This window comes from Balaenoptera acutorostrata, chromosome 2 (genome assembly GCF_949987535.1).
Source record: "Balaenoptera acutorostrata chromosome 2, mBalAcu1.1, whole genome shotgun sequence".
Classification (NCBI taxonomy): Eukaryota; Metazoa; Chordata; class Mammalia; order Artiodactyla; family Balaenopteridae; genus Balaenoptera; species Balaenoptera acutorostrata.
Genome location: NC_080065.1, coordinates 162,325,832 through 162,346,955, shown reverse-complemented (window position 1 = coordinate 162,346,955; position 21,124 = coordinate 162,325,832). Strand labels below are relative to the sequence as shown.

Sequence of the window (21,124 nt, the reverse complement as noted above, 5' to 3'; positions counted from 1 at the left end):
ATAAATGAAATAGAAACAAAACAATAGCAAAGATCAATAAAACTAAAAGCTGGTTCTTTGAGAAAATAAACAAAATTGATAAGCCATTAGCCAGACTCATCAAGAAAAAGAGGGAGAGGACTCAAATCAATAAAATCAGAAATGAAAGAGGAGAAGTTACAACAGACACCGCAGAAATACAAAGCATCCTAAGAAACTACTACAATCAACTTTATGCCAATAAAATGGACAACCTGGAAGAAATGCACAAATTCTTACAAAGGTATAACCTTCCAAGACTGAACCAGGAAGAAACAGAAAATATGAACAGACCAATCACAAGTAATGAAATTGAAACTGTGATTAAAAATCTTCCAACAAACAAAAGTCCAGGACCAGATGGCTTCACAGGTGAATTCTATCAAACATTTAGAGAAGAGCTAACACCTATCCTTCTCAAAGTCTTCCAAAAAATTGCAGAGGAAGGAACACTCCCAAACTCATTCTATGAGGCCACCATCACCCTGATCCCAAAACCAGACAAAGACACTACAAAAAAAGAAAATTACAGACCAATATCACTGATGAATATAGATGCAAAAATCCTCAACAAAATACTAACCAACAGAATCCAACAACACATTAAAAGGATCAGGGCTTCCCTGGTGGCGCAGTGGTTGAGAATCTGCCTGCTAATGCAGGGGACACGGGTTCGAGCCCTGGTCTGGGAAGATCCCACATGCCACGGAGCAGCTGGGCCCGTGAGCCACAATTGCTGAGCCTGCGCGTCTGGAGCCTGTGCCCCGCAACGGGAGGGGCCGCGATGGAGAAAGGCCCGCGCACCGCGATGAAGAGCGGTCCCCGCACCGCGATGAAGAGTGGCCCCCGCTTGCCGCAACTGGAGAAAGCCCTCGCACGAACCGAAGACCCAATACAGACAAAAATAAATTAATTAATTAATTAAAAAGAAAATCCTTAAAAAAAAAAAAAAAAAAGGATCATACACCACGATCAAGTGGGATTTATCCCAGGGATGCAAGGATTCTTCAATATACGCAAAATGTGATACACCATATTAACAAGTTGAAGAAGAAAAACCATATGATCATCTCAATAGATGCAGAAAAAGCTTTTGACAAAATTCAACACCCATTTATGATAAAAACTCTCCAGAAAGTGGGCATAGAGGGAACCTACCTCAACATAATAAAGGCCATATATGACAAACCCACAGCAAACATCATTCTCAATGGTGAAAAACTGAAAGCATTTCCTCTAAGATCAGGAACGAGACAAGGATGTCCACTCTCACCACTATTATTCAACATAGTTCTGGAAGTCCTAGCCACGGCAATCAGAAAAGAAAAAGAAATAAAACGAATACAAATTGGAAAAGAAGAAGTAAAACTGTCACTGTTTGCAGATGACATGATACTATACATAGAGAATCCTAAAACTGCCACCAGAAAACTGCTAGAGCTAATTAATGAATATGGTAAAGTTGCAGGATACAAAATTAATGCACAGAAATCTCTTGCATTCCTATACACTAATGATGAAAAATCTGAAAGAGAAATTATGGAAACACTCCCATTTACCATTGCAACAAAAAGAATAAAATACCTAGGAATACACCTACCTAGGGAGACAAAAGACCTGTATGCAGAAAACTATAAGACACTGATGAAAGAAATTAAAGATGATACCTACAGATGGAGAGATATACCATGTTCTTGGATTGGAAGAATCAACATTGTGAAAATGACTATACTACGCAGAGCAATCTACAGATTCAATGCAATCCCTATCAAATTACCAATGGCATTTTTTACAGAACTAGAACAAATCATCTTAAAATTTGTATGGAGACACAAAAGACCCCGAATAGCCAAAGCAGTCTTGAGGGAAAAAAAACGGAGCTGGAGGAATCAGACTCCCTGACTTCAGACTATACTACAACACTACAGTAATCAAGACAATATGGTACTGGCACAAAAACAGAAACATAGATCAATGGAACAAGATAGAAAGCCCAGAGATAAACCCACGCACCTATGGTCAACTAATCTATGACAAAGGAGGCAAAGATATACAATGGAGAAAAGACAGTCTCTTCAATAAGTGGTGCTGGGAAAACTGGACAGCTACATGGAAAAGAATGAAATTAGAATACTCCCTAACACCATACACAAAAATAAACTCAAAATGGATTCGAGATCTAAATGTAAGACTGGACACTATAAAACTCTTAGAGGAAAACATAGGAAGAACACTCTTTGACATAAATCACAGCAAGATCTTTTTTGATCCACCTCCTAGAGAAATGGAACTAAAAACAAAAATAAACAAATGGGACCTAATGAAACTTAAAAAAAAAAAAAAAAGACATGGAGGGTGTGTATAAAGGAGTGATTATGATGATGAACCACAAAGTCAGTACCATAGCATGGCACAAGTACAGAAGGCACTATTTTTATTGTATTTTGCAACACAGAGACCTAGCGTAGACTGTAATGTGGATGAGGAAGAACCTGAGTAAAGGGCCAGTGAATATTTGGGGGTGATTGAATTGGGAGTCCTAATAGGGCTGGAGAATTGTTAAGGTGGGACTGGTAAATTAGAGGCACCCAAAGATAGGAGATGATGGCCATAGAGAAGATATTTGAAATTGAGATTTAGGAGGTGAAATAGATATTGGAAATGAAAGATCTAGGATATGAGAAGGTGTAGCTGAAGTGAGGTGGGGGGTGCTTAGCAAACTACATGCCCTTAACAAACTTCCCATTGAGAATAACTAAAACAATGAATAAAATATAGAAATATATATATTTTTAAATGCATCAGGGACCTGCTAATAAAGTAAGGCCAAAAGGAATTCAAAGCAAGGCCCAAGTGAGATGACCCAGGCACTGCTAATGGCCTTTGCACTGAGGACTTTTGACAAATCAGGGGATCTTGAGATCCAGTGTTCACAGCCTTGTGAAATATGGATGATAGTTGACAAAGCCTAGGTCCAGCCCAAAGAGGGCAGCATAAAAGACAATCCTACATAAAGCTCGAAAGGGTATACTAGAAATAAAATTGCCCCCATTGCAGACAACAAGGACATTTGGCTTATGTTAAAATTTGGCGCTGGTAAAGGAGAAGAAAAATCTTTCCTGAAAGTTTCTAAGTACAAGCTAGCCCTCACGTGTGAGTTTTGTTGCCAGAGTTGCACTACCTGGGTGGTCTGGAAAACCTTCAAGCTGAGAATTTAGTTTAAAGTGGCCCTCCTTCAGTAGTACCCATGAGCACCTGGCAGAAACACATGCAAATCCTTTTTAAATGAACTCCCTTCTATCTAGGCTTCAAAGAATTCCCATAGAAATATGAATTCACAATTAGAAAAGAAAAGCATCATGAGCGAGACCCAACAAAATAACAAGCAACTCACATCACCCACAAAAAGTCAATCAGGTGTTGGAAATATCAGATAGTATAAAATTTATATACAGTTTATAATGATTAGAGAGCAGAAACTAGGGAGTCATCTGCAGGAGATAAGATTTTTACATAGACATAAAAATACATATTAAAGATGGGGACTTTGCCGGTGTAGTCTTTTTATAGGTTTTATAAACCACTTGAGCCTATGTCAGTCATTTTAGTGTCTGACATGTTTGGAACTATCAGTGCTTTGTTGGTTTATGGCTTAAATTCTTTTTCTGGTCCGTTTCCTTCTTCCCTTCCCCCCACTTTAAAAATTTTCCTATACATAAAAATAGAATTAAGATTTTTTTTAGTAAAATTGATACTTATAAGGTCAATATTTTAAAAATGCATTTCTATATACCAGCAACAAAAAATTAGAACGTGTAATAAAAAGACAGATGCCATTTACAGTAGTATCAAAAATATTAATTACCTAGGAAGAGATTTAACAAAATATGAGTAAGACCTATATACAGAAAATCATAAAATGACTGAGAGAAATCAAAGGAAATTTAAATAAATGGAAAGAGATACTATGTTTATGGGTAGGAAAATTCAATATTATAAAGTTGTCATTGCTTTTCCAATTGATCCATAGATTTCTTTTATTACATTTAAAATCCCAACAAAGTATTTATTTTGACTGGTGGGCATTGAGGAATGGATAGTGGAACTTGGCAAGTTGATTCTCAAGTGTATCAGAACGGACACTGAAAATCAGTTGAGAAAGTATGAGCTATAAATAACTGATGCTGAGACAACTGGGTATTCATATAGAAAAGAAGGTATCTGAACCCCTACCTCACACCACATGCCAAAAATCAGTTCTAGGTGTCTAAAAGACTCAAAATTAGGTAGAGTTTTTAAACTTTTTGAAAGTAATAAAAGAAAATGCCCTTTTCAATTAACGGATGAGAAGAATCTCTGAAGCGAGACAGAAAAGCACAGGGAGTAAAGTAAATTACTATTAAAGTCAATTACATTAAAATGAAGAACTTCTGTTCATCAAGATATACCATAACAGAAGTGAAAAGGTGAGTCACACACTGGGAGAGGGTATTTGCTATACCCATATGACAAAGGGTTAGTATCCAGACCGTATAAAAACTATAAGCCATTCAGAAAACTACAACCTAATTTATTTTAAAGGGGAAAAAGATTTGACTGGGCATATCACTGAAGAGAGAACACAAATGGTAAAATAACATATGAAAATATGTTCAACTTCATTTGTAATCAGGGAAATGCAAATTAAAACCACAGTGGCATATTATTTCAATCTCATCTGCTTGACAAAAATTTTTCAGTGTGGAATACCAAGAATTAGAGATGTGGAACCACTGAATTCTTATACAGTGTTTGTGGGAGAGTCAATTTATTTCAACCATTTTGGAAGATAATTTGCATTATCTATTAGGTTGAAGGTATGCATGCCTTTTGACTCAGCAATTCTACTCTCTGATGTTTGGCCTAGAGAAACTCTTGTACACATGTAGTGGGCGGTAGGTACAAGATGTTCATAGTAGCATATCTGTAAGAGCAAAAACTAGATATAACCAAGATATTCACCAACAGTAGAATGCAGTAAAATTCTGGTATATTCATATAATTGAATACTATACGGAAATAAACATGAATAAACTGTAGTTATTTGCAACAACGTGGATGCATCTCAGGAACATGTTATTAAGTGGAAAAAGTATGTCCCAGAAAGACCCATATGGTAAATTCCAATTATATGAAGTTCAAAAGCATGCAAAAATCATATATACATACATATATATGTATATATACATACACAAACAGATGTATATATAGAATGATTAGGAAGGATGGGATTGGAGAGGGACACATAGGGGCTTAAATGTTCTATGTCTTAAATGGGACAGTAGGTGCACAAGTGATCATGTCCTTGTTACTTTTTTTGTCCTTAAACATTTATTTTATAAATATTCTTTTGTATATATCCGATACTTAATAAAATGTCAAGGCTCTTTGGAATTGCGGAGGTAAAAAGAGCTTTATCACAGAATGATTTCATGCTGGAAAGTTAGAAACAAGAACAAAGGTCCCCAGTAAAGGTCTGGTTAAATAAATTAAGGTACATCTGTATAACAGAATAGCATCCAGCAATGAAGTGCATACACTGACATGAGATGTTCCTTGTACAGTAGATGAAAGAAGTTACAGAACAGTATGATATCTCATTTACATAAGAAATATAAAAATACACATACATAAGAATATAAAAAGCATTGAGTGAGTACACCAAAAAGTTAACTGTATTGGAATCTGGGTGTTGACTATTAGAATTATATTTAGGTTGTTTTCTCTTGATTTCTTCTCATTTTTTTCTACCAGAAACATATATTACTATTATACCAAAAAAAGTCAGAGAAAGAGTAGCAAAGAATATCTAAGAAACATCAGAAAGAAGAATGTAAATATAAAATATTTGGAAATGACCTTCACAAAATATATTAACATATTATTTGAAGAAAATGGTTACACTTTTATTAGAGTTAAAAATGAGATTTGAAGATAAATGGATTTATCTATCTATCTACCAAGTTTCTGGCTAAAAGGCAATATAATAAAGATTTAACTTCTTTCCCATTTAATTTACAGGATTAAAATAATCCCAAACAAAATCACAATGAAGTTTTTTTGGTTTTTGTTTTTTGTTTTTAAGGGCAAATCATTCATTTATTGTTTAAAGATTGCAAGACAACATCTGAATTTCTGTAGCACAATGTAAATGTTTTACTTTTTTGATAAAGCAGAGTATAATAGAAAAAAACAATTAGTTTCCAGTAATATCTATATCTCTATTCAGAATTAAGTCTTCCACAGACATGTCACCTGGAAACAAAAGCCTGTTACAAAAAGCAAAGCTTCAACAAGAGCGGCTACTTTTCGGGCAGGGAAAGGTTCATCCCTCTAGGGGGATGCTGTGCTATGTAAAATGGCTGCAAGGTCACAGCCTTGAGGGCGCTGGAAGTCTATTCTCCTGTTCCACATGAAGTAGTGTGGTGAACTTCAAACGTCCGTTCATCTGCAACCAAGCTGGCAACCTTTAACTGATTCTTTCAAGCAGGTAAAAAATAAATTAAAAGAAATCCCTACACTGATGTTCCTTGATTTACACTGTTAAATCGTTCATTAACATGTAATTCTGGCTAAGAATTACATTTGAGACTCCTTGTTCAGATTTTGGTTAACAGTACAAATCTTTCCGAAATTCAAGTTCTTATTAATCAATCATTTGTCAGCTAGGATACATTCAGGCATCAGCTGCAACTACAGAATAGATGCACTGCCTCAGCGCTTTGGAAAGACAGAATCTAGAACACTACTAGCAGACAAAATATCTGTTTCTAGACAGCATATGTGCAGTACAGCAAGATAAAAACATATATTCATATGTTGGCTTGTTTAAGCCTCAAGCCCTCAATCCTTTGTTGAAATACAATAATTTCATTCCTATGGGTTTTTTTTTTTCATTCCTATGGTTTTTAATACCAAAAACTCAACCTCCAGGAGGGCTAAAGTCTAATTTATACTCCAAACCAAGTAGCAGTGCAGTTCGCTACTACTGAGGCTGAATCCATAAAGACTTCAAGACCACGTCCAGAAGACAAGTTATTATATATAACACCCTAGAAGGTCTGAAACATAATAATCATATACATAGCAGGTCCTCCAGAGCTTTTTACCTATAACATGTTTTTTGATGAAAGTTATTTAATGTACTGGAGATAACTGTGACTTACTGATCAAATATTTGAGTACCTGTACTTACCTGGGATTTCATTTCTGGTGAAAGAAAAAGGAAGAACAGGACTCACTTAAAACAAACTTTATAAGTGAAAGTAAAAATCTTATCACACACTATCACTTTTGGAAGCAGCATAGAGGGGCAGTCAACGGTAAAACACTGGTGAAGTAGGTCAAAACTCTAGGCCAAAAATCCATTATTATTATCATCAGTGACAGTACCACAACTGTGCCCTTCATAATTAATAATCACTCCTAAGAATCTTCATTTGGCACCAGCTGATGCGTTTAAGAGAAACACTCTGGGAGGCTTTGAATCAGTCTTGGTTTTTTGTTAGCCAAGTTACAGGAAAATGTTTAAAGTGGGGGGAAGGGAAGAAGGAAACGGACCAGAAAAAGAATTTAAGCCAGAAACCAACAAAGCACTGATAGTTCCAAACATGTCAGACACTAAAATGACTGATATAGGCTCAAGTGGTTTATTAAACCTATAAAAAGACTACACCAGCAAAGTCCCCATTTATCTGTAGAGTTCAGAAACTAAAACAAGGAATATTTTAGCTTAAAACCTTATCTCAAGAGAATCATATACACTTCACATGAATAAAAATACCTGAAACCAAAAAAAAAAAAAAAAAAAAAAACCTGAAACCAAACATTTTTAATTGCTCCAATACCCCAAATATAAAGAAAAACTTAATTCAGAAGACTGGGCAATCTCTATCTCCCCTCCACACTAACCACCCATCCCATGGAAGACCAAGGGAGATCAGACTTTCCAGACTTAGGCAACACCTGGCTGCTGCAAAATTCTACGGAGACTCCTTGTGGAACAGCAGTCTCCCATCTCTTGTGTCTCTCCCTGTCATGATCATGCAGGAAGCAAGTCTGGCTGTGCTATTTGTTATCACTGTCTGTCACCCATCTGCAACATGATATTGCTACAAAGGTAAGTACAAAGTAACGTATCTAGTTCCCTTTCCCCCAGAAGGTTGAGGCTCAGGTACAGGGGTAATTCTCCTGTGCACACAGTCATAATTTAGGCCGACTCAGTGACTACAACAGGCTTCATCATGTGATCAGGTTTGTTGCCAGCTGCATAATGCTCCCACATCTGTAGATAGAGCTGCTCTAGTTCCATTGTGTATTGTTTGGTGTTGAACAGAGGGCTAGATATTCTCTGCTTCCAGACTTTGCCACGAATTCTCTTCAGGTATTCTAGATCACTTCCCAGTTTCACAGCTATGTCTTCATACTCTTGTCTATTTTTAGCAATAAGCTCAAGACAGCCTAAACAAGTGAGCTGGGAAGCTGCAACTCGGGAAGCAAGAGTCTCTCCTGGCATAGTCACCATGGGTGTCCCCGACCAAAGGACATCCATCCCTGTGGTGTGTCCATTACAGAGTGGAGTGTCCAAGCAGACATCAGCCAGCTGGCCTCTCCGAACATGTTCCTCTTTAGGAGCAACTGGTGAAAAAATGATACGGTTCTGGGGAAGGCCCATATTTTGCACGTACTGTTGAATATTAGGTTCTCCTACTGCTGGGAAACGCAACAGCCACAGTACGCTATTGGGAACACGCTTCAGAATATTTGCCCACATCTGCAAAGTAGATGGGTCAATTTTATATAACTGATTAAAGTTACAGTACACAATGGCATCTTCCGGTAACCCGTACTGAGAACGTGTGGTTACAATAATGGTACGGGGAACCTCCTCTCCAGTGGCAGCCTTATTGTTGATCTGGGTAGTTGCCAGTCCATTGCTAATACTGAATCCATTAATTGTTATCTGAATTTGTCCTCTGTTAATCATTTCAATAACTGCTTCTGCAATCGTATTCATAGGAATGACAGGCATATTGAGAGCTATATTACTGCTGTCTGTGTTGTTTCCTCCATCAGGACATTTCATCTTGACAATTTTCACATCTGGTAGACTATCAAGAAATGCTTTGAGGTCGATGCCATTCAGCACAATTCGATTGTCATAAATGTGCCCATTGGACTTAAAATCGATGACTGCTTTTTCCTTCAGGTGAGGGAACATATTAGCATGATCACCAATAAAGAAAGTATGGGGCATATAAGCCAGTTTCTCAGAATACTGCTCAGCAACTTCAGCAGGTGAAGTTTCCTGATCAGTGATGATATAATCCATGAAAAGTGCGCCACTAGTCCCAGGGTACCCCAGCCACATTGCCTGAAGAGGAGCTGGCCTGAGAGCAAAGAGTTCATTTCGAGCACCCCTGGTATAACCATTCATATTTACAAGGATGTGTATACCATCTTGATGGATGCGATCAGCTGCTTTTCCATCGCATGGAATCTGAGAAAGATCAACGAAATGATCGGCTTCTGCCATCACCTTCGCTCGGAAGTTTGTGCCATCATCTGGGCTCAGGGCATAACAGAATACCTCAAATTTATCACGATTGTGCATGCCTGGAATAGACTGCATAAGATGAGAAGTAGGATGGTTCCCAAAGTCAGAACTCACGTATCCTACACGCAGTCGACCATCACTGAGCTTCAAGTCCTTTGGATGTTCATACGGTGGTTTATGAAGGACACTGATGTTATCCAGGCAGAGGTGCCCATGCCTCTCGGCAATAGCCTTCCTGACGCCGTGAGGAAGAGGATATAACATGCTGTGATGAGGCTGCACGGAAGGCAACCTGTTCTTCTCTAACTGGTCAGCCACAACGCTGACCAACCTCTTCATGCGCTCATCATAGTCTGTCCAGTCACAGACAGTCTGCAGGCAATGAGCCAGATTACAATACGCGTCAGGAAAATCAGGTTGAAGCTTCAGAGCAGTGCGATAAGAAGCAATTGCTTCTGGAATATTCCCTGAATCCTGGTGAATGGAAGCCAGATTGCTGTGGGCTTCTGCAAATGCAGGGTCAATCTGAATGGCACGGGTATAACACTGCAAGGCTCCCTGAACATCCTGCATCCCCGTTAGAGTGTTTCCCATATTACAGTAGGCCTCGGCAAAGGTAGGACTGATTCGAATAGCCTCCTTATAATGCATCAGAGCTTCCTGCACTTTTCCCTGCTGCTGCAATACACTTGCTAAATTTGAATGGGCAGCAGCAAACTCTGGGAAGACTTCTAATGCTTTACAATACAAGCGAACTGCCTCTTCAGTGTTTCCCTGTTCTCGCTTGGTATTGGCTAGGTTATTCAGAGAGTCTGCATGGGTGGGACACAGCCAGAGAGCTGTATTATAACAATCTTCTGCTTCGGCAACACTGCCCTTCTCTTTGAGAGCGTTGGCTAGGTTGCAGTAAGCGTCCGGGAAGTGTGGTTGCAATTCAATAGCTCGCCTGTAGGTGTCTATTGCCAGATCTATCAGGCCTTGCTCATAGTATACACAAGCCAGGCTGCCATGTACCACTGCATGATTTGGACTCAAGCTTAGGGCACGAAGGTAAGCTGCCACAGCTCGTTCAAAAATCCGTGCCTCTTTGAAGACATTTCCTAAATTGATATAAGCATCCAGAAAATTGGGGTCATGGGTGACAGCCTTTTCAAAGTGATGAATTGCAAGCCAAATCTCCCCTTGTGCATTGAAAACACAGCCAAGATTACTCCAAGCTACTGCAAAGTTCGGTTGCGTCTCAATTGCTTTCAAATAACACGCCTTGGCTTCTTCCAAGCGACCCAGGGCTTTGAGCAGGTTCCCCAGGTCACTGCAAACACAGTACAGATCAGGATTGTACTGAAGAGCAGAGGCGTAAGCTTGTACTGCCCCTTCCATGTCGCCTGCTGCTACCAAAGCGGCTGCCAGGTTAATATAACCATCGATGAAATCTGGTTTGAGACGCAACGCATGCCGGTAATGCTCGATTGCTTCCTGCAACTGCCCGCTTTCCTTGTACACATTCCCCAAATTCGAATAGGCTTCTGCCAGAAGAGGGTTCTTTTTAATTGCCAGACTACTAAAGTGGGCAGATCCGTCCAGCCTTCGACACCGGAAGTGTATAGATGAAAGTAATAAAAGTACACCAGTATTGTCTGGCTCTTGTCTCCAGAGCTGCATGCAGTGTCTCTCAGCTGCCTCAAAATCTCCCGCCTGATAGGCTCGCTGTGTCAACTCTGCTAACCCTTGGAAGGAAAGCATACGTTTCGTTGGGTCTGTGCTGTCGGCCATGTTGCCCACGGAAGACGCCATCTGGAGCTTCTGGAGGGAGTGTGAAAAGAGGGTAATTGAGTCCCGCTGCTGCCACTACTGGCAAGAATGTTTCTAGAGGTAGCAAATACAAGGGCAGCAGCCGTACCACTGCTTTGGCAGGCTTAAGCGGCGGCAACAGTTACATACACTGAACCTTAGGAACTCTGGTTGGCCATCTATGTCTCACGGTCTTGAAAAAATTCACAATGAAGTCTTTTTTAATTGATAAAATGGTTCTAAAGTTTATCTGGAGATGCAAGAGGGAAGAGATGTGGGGACATATGTATAATATGTATAACTGATTCACTTTGTTATAAAGCAGAAACTAACACACCATAGTAAAGCAATTATACTCCAATAAAGATGTTAAAAAAATATAAAGTTTATCTGGAAGAATAAATGGGGCTATTGATAATAGAATTCTGAAAATTAAAATTAAGAGGTCAGACTTGTTCTAATGGATACATTTTAAAATGAATGCTAAAGAGACAACCGTTGAACCACTATGATACAGTCAAATAGAAAGCTCTTATACATCTAGCAGAAAGTGCTCAAACATCTCTTCATATTTTTGGAAACAGTGAATGTTGGAGGAAATAATGGTAATAGAGAAAGTATAAAATAAATAATGTTGGAATAATGGTTAAGGAAGGGTAGTTAATTTTTTACCTTAAAATACGTTCTAAAACAAATCTGACTGTATTTACCTAAAATCAATTATAGAGAAGTTAATGTAAAAAAATTTAAATCATTATTCAGAGGGAGCACAGAAAATATGTAACAGATTCACGATGGTATAAGTCACTAAATCCAATGACTTTGCAGGACCAACTGATAATCTTGACTACCAACACTCTTTTTCTTCCCTTTGCTTCCTTTGACTTCTATGACACACACTGCCCTGATTTTTCACCTCACTTTGGTTGCTACTTCTCCAATTCCTTTGCAAGATTATCGTCCTTTGAAAGCCATTACATGTTTGAGTTCCTCAGGGCCCATTCCTTCTCTACACTGTCTCCCAAGATATTCACATTTACCCACGGCTCCAATTACCACCTCTACTCAGGTGACTCAAATGTAACTCTCCCCCAGGCATTTCTTACCTATCAGTATAAGTCAGAATCCCTGAAAGAGAAAGGTGGCACACTCAAATGTACCGTAATTAAGGAGACTGTAGTCAAGAGATCATTTGCAAAGGGTTTGGGGAAAACAACAGAGGACAGTAGTCCAGCATCTCAGGGAGCTTTTACTGCCTAGGCTTAAAGGAGGAGGTTAGGGACTTCCCTGGTGGCTCAGTGGTTAAGAATCCACCTGCCAGTGCAGGGGTTCAAGCCCTGGTCCGGAAAGATCCCACATGCCACGGAGCAACTGAGCCTGTGCGCCACAACTACTCAGCCTGCACTCTAGAGCCCGCGAGCCACAACTACTGAGCCCACGTGCCGCAACTACTGAAGCCCGCGTGCCGCAACTTCTGAAGACCGGGCACCTAGAACCCGTGCTCTGCAACAAGAGAAGCCACCGAAATGAGAAGCCCACTCACTGCAACGAAGAGTAGCCCCCACTGACCACGACTAGAGAAAGCCCGGGCGCAGCAAAGATCCAACCCAGCCAAAAATTACTTAATTAATTTTTAAAAAAAGGACGAGGTGGAAATGATTACTGGATTCGAGAGAGAAAAAAAGAGGAAGAGGTGGGAGGAAGAAGAGCAGAAGGAGCAGGAGGCAGAGGAGGAGGGTTTGAAGGAGGCAGGGTGGAAAGAGGAGGAGGTGGGGAAGAGGAAGAGATGATGCAGGATGTATATCGTATCGAGTAAATACTCAGCCTTCACGCTTCTTCCTTCATGTACCTCCTATGGGCTGAACGCAACTAGAAGGCAGAGCACACGGGAGCAGGTGCTGGGGATACATGGAATCTTGACATCCCACACACGTCAATGTCTCCGGGCAGGGATCAGCGTAGAGATGGGTGGAGAGTGGCTCTAGATGGGGAGGCAGAAGATATCTACCTAACAGACACCTCCGGCTTGGCTTCTTCTCTAGGACATCCCAGGGATATTTAAAACTCAGCAGGTCCAAGATTAAACTCATGAACTGCCCACTCCACAACCTCTCAAGAACAAGACTAATGAAAAACAAACTGGTCCTCTTTCAGTGTTTTCTGTGTCATCAAATGGTATCAAGGTCAGGCCTGTCTTCCCATAACTGTGCAGGAATGGATTGGAGTGGGGCAACAGTAGGTGCAAATAGATCATTGAGGACGCTATTCCCCTAGTCCAGACACAAATGATGATAGAATGGGCTGAGGAAGTGTTGGTAATGATGAACAGAAGTGGATGGATTGAAGTGGATAGATTGAAGAGATATTTAGAAAGCAAAGTTGTTAGGACTTGTTATTAGATTGGATGTTTGGAGGTAAAAGTAATGTGGTTGTCAAAGATGACACCTTCAGTGATTTCCCATAGATCTTAGGAAGGAGACACAACTCCTTAACATGGACTTACTGGCCCTGCGTGGTCAGCATCCCCCACTTCCCACCCTTCAACCTTCTGCCTTCACTTACGCCAGGCCCCTCTGAGGATGTGGACCATGTTCTACATTCTTTCAGTCCTTCCTGTTTCCTGTGCTTGCCCCTGAGCAGGACATTTGGACCTGCTCTTTCCACTGCCTGTAATGCTCTTAGCCCACTACCTAAGTCCTCTTTATCATTCTTAGCTCAGTCACCACTTCCCCAGGAAAGCTTCCCCTGACTTCCCTAACTAGACCTAACCCTCCTATGAAAGCGCTCCTAGACTGGGTCCTTCCCTCTGTAGCCTCTATCCTTTAGTAGCTTACACACACTTGTGTGGCTTTTCAGTGAACGTCTAACATATTCTCAATCCCCCACCAGGATATGAACTCCACAAGGACAGGGGCTGTGTCTTTCTTGTCTCACAATAAATAGTCTTATTGCCTCTCGTAGTACTTGGCACCTTGTGGTACACACACACACACACACACACACACACAGACACACACACACACACTCTTTAATGAATGAATGAATAAAAGTAAAAGCAATGGAATACATCATGCAGAAACACACTGATGGATTTAATAGACTTAAATTATAATCTTCTCTATATTAAACAAGAGTAAGGAGTAAGTGATAAGTGATAAACTTAGAGATATATTCATAATATAAAGACAAGAAGACTATATCTCAGTAGAGTTCTTGCCACATCAACAATACAAATAATACCCAACAGGAATTGACAAAAAGAAAACAAACAAAAAAAAACCCCTAGAACAGAAAGAGTTATGACAACTTTTCACTGTAAAAATTGAAACTCCAAATAAAACTGGCCTAAACAATAAGGAAACCCACTGTATCACGTAACCAGAAGGATAGGATGGCTTCCCTCAGGATCATGAGACGGTACCCAACGATCACCGGGGGCAGCATGCTTTCTTGTGCACATTCATCAGAGGAGAAATGCAGTCTCTTTGTTAGCAATACAATACAAATCCTGGGCTTCCCTAGTGGCACAGTGGTTGAGAATCTGCCCGCCATTGCAGGGGACACGGGTTCAAGCCCTGGTCTGGGAAGATCCCACATGCCGCGGAGCAACTAGGCCCGTGAGCCACAACTACTGAGCCTGCACGTCTGGAGCTTGTGCTCCGCAACAAGAGAGGCCGCGATAGTGAGAGGCCCGTGCACCACCATGAAGAGTGGCCCCCGCTTGCCGCAACTAGAGAAAGCCCTTGCACAGAAACGAAGACCCAACACAGCCAAAAATAAATAAATAAATAATTAAAAAATAAAAGGAATTCCTTTAAAAAGAATATTTAAAACGTGAAATTTTGATGACGTTTTAAAAAAAAAAAGCATATTCAAGGAAATATAGAAACCTGTGATCTTTGGTGGAATTAGTTTACCTAGCTGTGTACTGAAAGGTAATGGTCTTTTGAGCCCCCTCTCTCACACTATCCTGCCCCCTGGGGCCACAGATAAACCTGTTAGCTAGAAAGCAAGCTGGTTGAGGCTGGGCAAAGATTTATGTATATCACCCAGGGCAAACTTTTTTCTGAAAAGGTGGGAAAAGCCTCAATAGCTATGAGGAAGGTGGATTCCAGAAGGCATGAATTAGCAATGGTCCTGAAGGGAATCCTGCAAGGGAATTCGGAGAAGATGGTCAGAGAATGAGGGCCGAGCTAGGAAGGGGCAGGATTGATATATGAGCCATAGTCCTTCATTGCGTTTGGAAATGGCTGCATTTGGCAGAAGACATCCTTATTCTTCAACGAACAGAAACATTTGCTTCCAAGTCATCTGGATTTTTTGCTCCCCTAAATAAATACTTCTGGATTCAATCAGAGTGGGAGACAAACAAGTTTAGTTGTTTAAAATCCCACTCATATTTCTGAGCCGTTTTCTTATCAATTATCATTGGAGTATCTTTCACTTAGTAAGTAACTGAGGTGCTAATTCTTGGTCTTGAAATGTGATACCAGACCCAAGCCATATTCTTTGAAATCATTGGGTTAATGTGTCTTCATCTAGAAATGTGACTCTTCCTAAAACGATTTCCCTTAAAAACTGCGGGACATTGAACCATTCCAATTGCCATTGGGCTCGCCAGTGATACAGATGGTGGGAAATTCCACCATACTTTATATATTATCTCATTGCCACTATAGCAAGAACTTGCTGAATTCTTTAGAGATTATGACGTTATTAACTCAGGTTCCATTTATAGGCCAGCATGACAAGGACAACTGCTTTCCTGTGTTGCATTTATTTCTTGATACTGATTCTTCCTCTTGCTTAGAAGCAGTTCCTTCATTGTTTCAAGTTAGTTACATTAATTTGGATCCGTTTTCCAATGTCAGACTATTTGCTTTTAATCATATGGTCTTGTCATCTGCATGTGTACTTTATTCTTAAGTTACTGATTACATTTAGAGGTAAATGAGTTAATATGCACCCTCACAGATCAACAAGAAACCATTACACATCTAGGCAGTAGTGACATAGAAATAAAGGCTACCTCTTTTGTAAGCAGTTTTTTTTTTTTTTTTTTTTAGTTTTTTTTTTTTTTAATGTGAGTCCAGTAGCACTGAAACTTTCTTCAGCCTTACATATTTGAGTAGATTTTAGTATGTCATCTGTGTGGATTATGAGTTTGTAGGCTTTGGCTCTGAAAGCTGTAATTACCAATGTTTGAAAGACATCTGTGAGGGTGAGGATATGGAGAAGATAAGCCAAAAGCAAGATATATAATTACCACACCCTGTCTTCCTATTGGGAACTCTGGATGTTTTAAGCAATTAGGACGTTTTAGACAGGTCCTTCTCCTATCAGAGTGCAACATCAGGTTGCTCTGAATGTAAGTCATCAATCTTTCAGGCAGGAAGTGTCCTCTCTCACATACACTATCAGCTCATAGGTCCTTCAATGACTAGGGGTGGAAAAGATCCATACTTCTCTATTACTGAGTGAACATATCCCTGACTGTCCTGCTATAAAGGCAATTTTTATAGAGGGAAAAACACTGGTCCTGGAGTCAGGAGAGCTGATTCCCAGCTCTGAATCTCTCATGTGCTGTGACCCTGGCCAAGGCTTCAAGCCTCAATTTTCCCATCTGAAAAATGGAAATAGTATAACTACCTCACAGAATGATCACAAGCAAAAAGGTCATATTTATGAAAGTGCTTTAAAAATACTATGAAATTTCTATACAGTTCAGGATATAGAAAATAAAAAATCATGTAGAGTTGCACCATTTCTTTGGAATGTTAAATATTTGTTTCTGTTTTCATCTCTGGTTAAATACTGAACATATATGCTTTCAATATTTAGGAATGCATTGAATGCATAGCTCCGCTATGAGTAGCTATGACTTGGAAATATTGGGAGAAATGACAAGATTCCTTGTTATTGATAATTAACAAAGGAACCCTTTCTTTCAAAGGTAAGGGTAGCTTAAACCTGACTCACAGTACTTTGCTCTGCCTGATTTTCTTTAAGGAAAACTGCTGAAAAGTTTTCTAAGAATAAGTGAGGTGAGATTGGCCCTTGAGTAAGGAGAGTGGGCAGCTAAAGCCTAAAGCTTCTTTTTCAATAACAAGTTTAAGTGCCTTGTTTATTTTCATGGGATTAAGTGACACTTGTATAAATACCTTACTGAGTAATGGTGCTGTGGCAAAAGTGAAGTTTATTTAAGACACTGCTCCACCCAAGGTGAGCAATTAAAGCAGGTATGTAAACTAAGTCACCTTTGGCTTCTCTACTCAACCCGATGAGTAAGTAGTACTAGAAAGGAAAAATGGTGTGGGGTATATGGCATGGCTGGAGGTGGGAAGAAATAGGAAGGCAGAAGAAGCCTCCCTGAAAGAATGAAGGAAGTGTGAACGGTGGTAGGGAAACTATAACAATTGAAAATTGATTCCGACTATTGATATCAGTCTATCAAGTTAATGCAAATTAAGGTGGCATGAGATTTCTTTAAAAAAAAAAAAAAGCCTTTTCCCCATACAGTGTAATAATAACCACCTTATTTTAAATGTAGCCAAGAAGGGCTGTGTTTGCTCATGTGATAGGGTTTCCATACTTCCCACAGCTGGGGAAGTATCAGCTAATATTGATTTAGCACTCATTTATACCTGATGGTCAGGACCAACTAGAATAGAGGAAAACTGGTACAAATTAGTGAGGCCCTGTGGTCCCAGTAAGTGGTCTGGGGCCCAACTGTTGTATATCAATACAAATAACTCTTCCTGGGAAGGAATGGAAAAAATATTTTAAATGGATCTGAATCTGCTCTCAGAAGTTCTAGTGCTATCGGGCTAAAGACCTCCTTTAAGAATGTTAGGAATGGGTAAGATCAAGTTACATTCTTAGAGTTTTATTATGTTTAGCTTATTAATTTGGGAGGTAAGCAAACTAGAAGCAGAACAGGCTTTAAAACATCTGAGTTTGTTATTATATTATGAATAATAACTGTTAGCTGGTCCATTCCATTTACCTTTTCCTCAATGAAATTCTCTATAAAGAAATATCCGTAAACTAGTCTTACATTTTAAATATCGCTGCAGATTATTTGGAACCATAGAATTAGATACCAATCCACTGAAAACTGTTTTCTTTGGGTAATTTCCACGAATTGACATCAGTTATCCACAAATCTTTGTATTTGGCTAAACACTGAGAAAATATGTGGGGCCTGCAATTAAACTTAGTGAACTTTTAATCATTTCTAATCCACTGTCTCCCAAATTGGCCAAATCATAAACATCACCTGGGGAACTTGTTAAAAATTGTACAATCCTGCCCCTCCTGCTCCCAGACCTGCTGAATTAGACTCTCTAGGGAATGAGGCTGAACTCTGTATTTTTAGAAGGGCCCCAAGAATGCCTGATGAGATATATGTTTGGAAAACAATTCTATGTCCTTGTCGTATTCCTCATGATGTCAGAGCCCTTCAAACCCCAATATTCCCTTCTGACTACCCCTCTCCTCAGTGATCGCAGGCTTTTTTTCTGTTCCACCCCACCTAAGAAAGGCACATTCCCACCAACCACTGTGGCCCTCAGCAGCAGTGAGTCTCTGCGGCAGGTGCAGTGGAGAGCGTCTACCATCTTGGGTGGGGAGGTCATGGAGTAAAGGGATGGAGGTGTGGTCTGGAAAAGTCTTTCCAGAGATTCCCCTTGACAACCAGTTGTAGATGACATTGCTACCTCCTCAAATGGCCACGCTCAACTTCCTTTGCTCTACATAAATTTTTTCTTTACCTTCACTCTCTTAACGTCCCTTCTTCCTGTAAATGGAGGGGGAAACATTGTCCCGTTTAGTCAAACTTGTGCTCTTGATCAAATCCTCTACTGCCTCATGGAAACTAAATCTATTAGTCCTCCTCATTCCAACTTCATTTTTTTCTCTTTTGGCTTCTATTGGCATATCAGTAGATGTTTCTTCCCTATTCTTTTTAAACTAAAGCAACATATACTTTCTTGGACTCTGATGAACCCCAAGATCCCATTTGACTTCATGCCTTCTGTTTACTGTCAAATTTCTCAAAAAGAGAATTCTACATTACTTGCATTCATCTTCTCACCCTTCTCATCAACCCAACTGTACCCTGGCTTCCACAGAGCCACATTTTATGGACACTATTGGTGTGAAGATTTCCAGTGATGAGATCCAATGACTTTGCTTAGCCCTTAACCTTCTTCCCCATCTAACAGCTTTTGACATTGCTGATCACCACATCCTTTTAAAGACTTTATCAACTAGTGATCATTTAACTATAAGAACAAAAACCTATTCAAATGATTGAAACAGCAAGGGGGAGGGTAATATAAGACCAAAGAAACTCTCTCACAGAAAGTATAATAGGGCTGCACAGGGATTAGCATCAGGAACTAGGAAGCTATCAGTAACCAATAAAGTTTTAACAAATAATTCTCGGGCACCTGCTATATTCCAGGCACTCCTAGGTGTTCAGTGACCAAGTAGTCAACAGAAGAGACAAGGTCCCTGCCTTGAGAGACTTTATAATCTAGTGGGGAAAGCTTACATAGACAGGTAAACAATTGTGTATTTACACCATATAATGAGCACTACAGATGAAACAAACTGACCTAATGATACATTATTATAGGTTATTAGTGATAGGCAAGGACTCAGAAAGGATACTCTGAAGACAAGGCATTTAAACTCAGATCTGAAGAATGGGAGGGAGCCACTCAGGGCAACTGAGGATTGGGGCTGTGGAAGGAGTGTTTTAGGCTGAGGATACACCTGTGTGCAGACCCTGCAGTGCTGTTTCGGGGGAAGTGAAAGGAGGCCACTGTGGCTGGAACTTAAAGGGTGAGGGGGAGAATCGAGGGAGGTAAGGTTGGAGAAGGAGGCAGAAGCCAGAGCAGGCCAGGCCTTTTAAGTATTTAAAGGAATTTGGATCTCATGGCAAACTAATTGGAAAACATTGAACTGATTTAAGCAGGAAACAACAGGGTCCGATGTATTTCCAGGTTTACCCTGACTGATGAGCAGAAAATAGATGAAAGGAGGCAAGAGTAGAAGGTAGAAGACCAGTTGGCAGCTACAGCAATAGCTCAGGTAAGAGATGATGGCAGTTTGGTTTAATGTAGTAGCAGAGGAGATGGAGAGAAGTGGATGGACTACACATCTATTCATGAGGAGCAAATAAGCGGACCAGCTGATAGGTTAGAGTTGGGGAGGGAAGGAGAGGGAAAAATCAAGAATATTGCCTGGGTTGTCCTGTTTACAATAACTGGGTGAATGGTGATAACATTTACTGAAGTGGGAAAAAGTAAAGATAGAATTTCTTTTTAATAGTGAGGGGAGGAAAGCAGGTTGATAGAAATTGAGAGTTTAGTTCTATTTCAGATACATTAATTTCAGATATTCACGGAGACTTGACATGTCATACAGACAAATGAATATCTGAATACAGATTTTGGAGGAAATGTCTAGGCTAAAGAGATTAATTTGCGAATTTGTTACCATTTTTAGTATTTAAAGCTATGGGAATGACTGAGATTACCAAGAAGGTGAGTTCACAGACAAGAAAGCAGAGAATAGAGCCCAGTTTTTAGAGGGCAGTAGAGGAGGAAAAACCCCTGAAGGTCACTGAGCAGCAGTGGTTAGAGATTTAGGAGACAGACCAGCCAATAGAAGAGATTTGGTTTTCAAGAAGTTGAGCCTGACCAACTGTGT

At 39.9% G+C, this 21,124-nt stretch overlaps 1 protein-coding gene across 1 annotated transcript; it reads right to left on the bottom strand.

The window, feature by feature from the left end:
* Positions 1 to 8,192: 8,192 nt before the first annotated feature.
* On the bottom strand, positions 8,193 to 11,407 carry LOC103019745 (UDP-N-acetylglucosamine--peptide N-acetylglucosaminyltransferase 110 kDa subunit-like). The gene has a single exon (XM_057541601.1). The coding sequence runs from the start codon at positions 11,405 to 11,407 to the stop codon at positions 8,267 to 8,269; it is 3,141 nt and encodes a 1,046-aa protein (XP_057397584.1). The 3' UTR covers positions 8,193 to 8,266.
* Positions 11,408 to 21,124: the final 9,717 nt, after the last annotated feature.

What these genes read in the sequence shown, in the direction of transcription:
- LOC103019745 (XM_057541601.1), bottom strand. Translation starts at nt 11,407, where the DNA reads ATGGCGTCTTCCGTGGGCAACATGGCCGACAGCACAGACCCAACGAAA.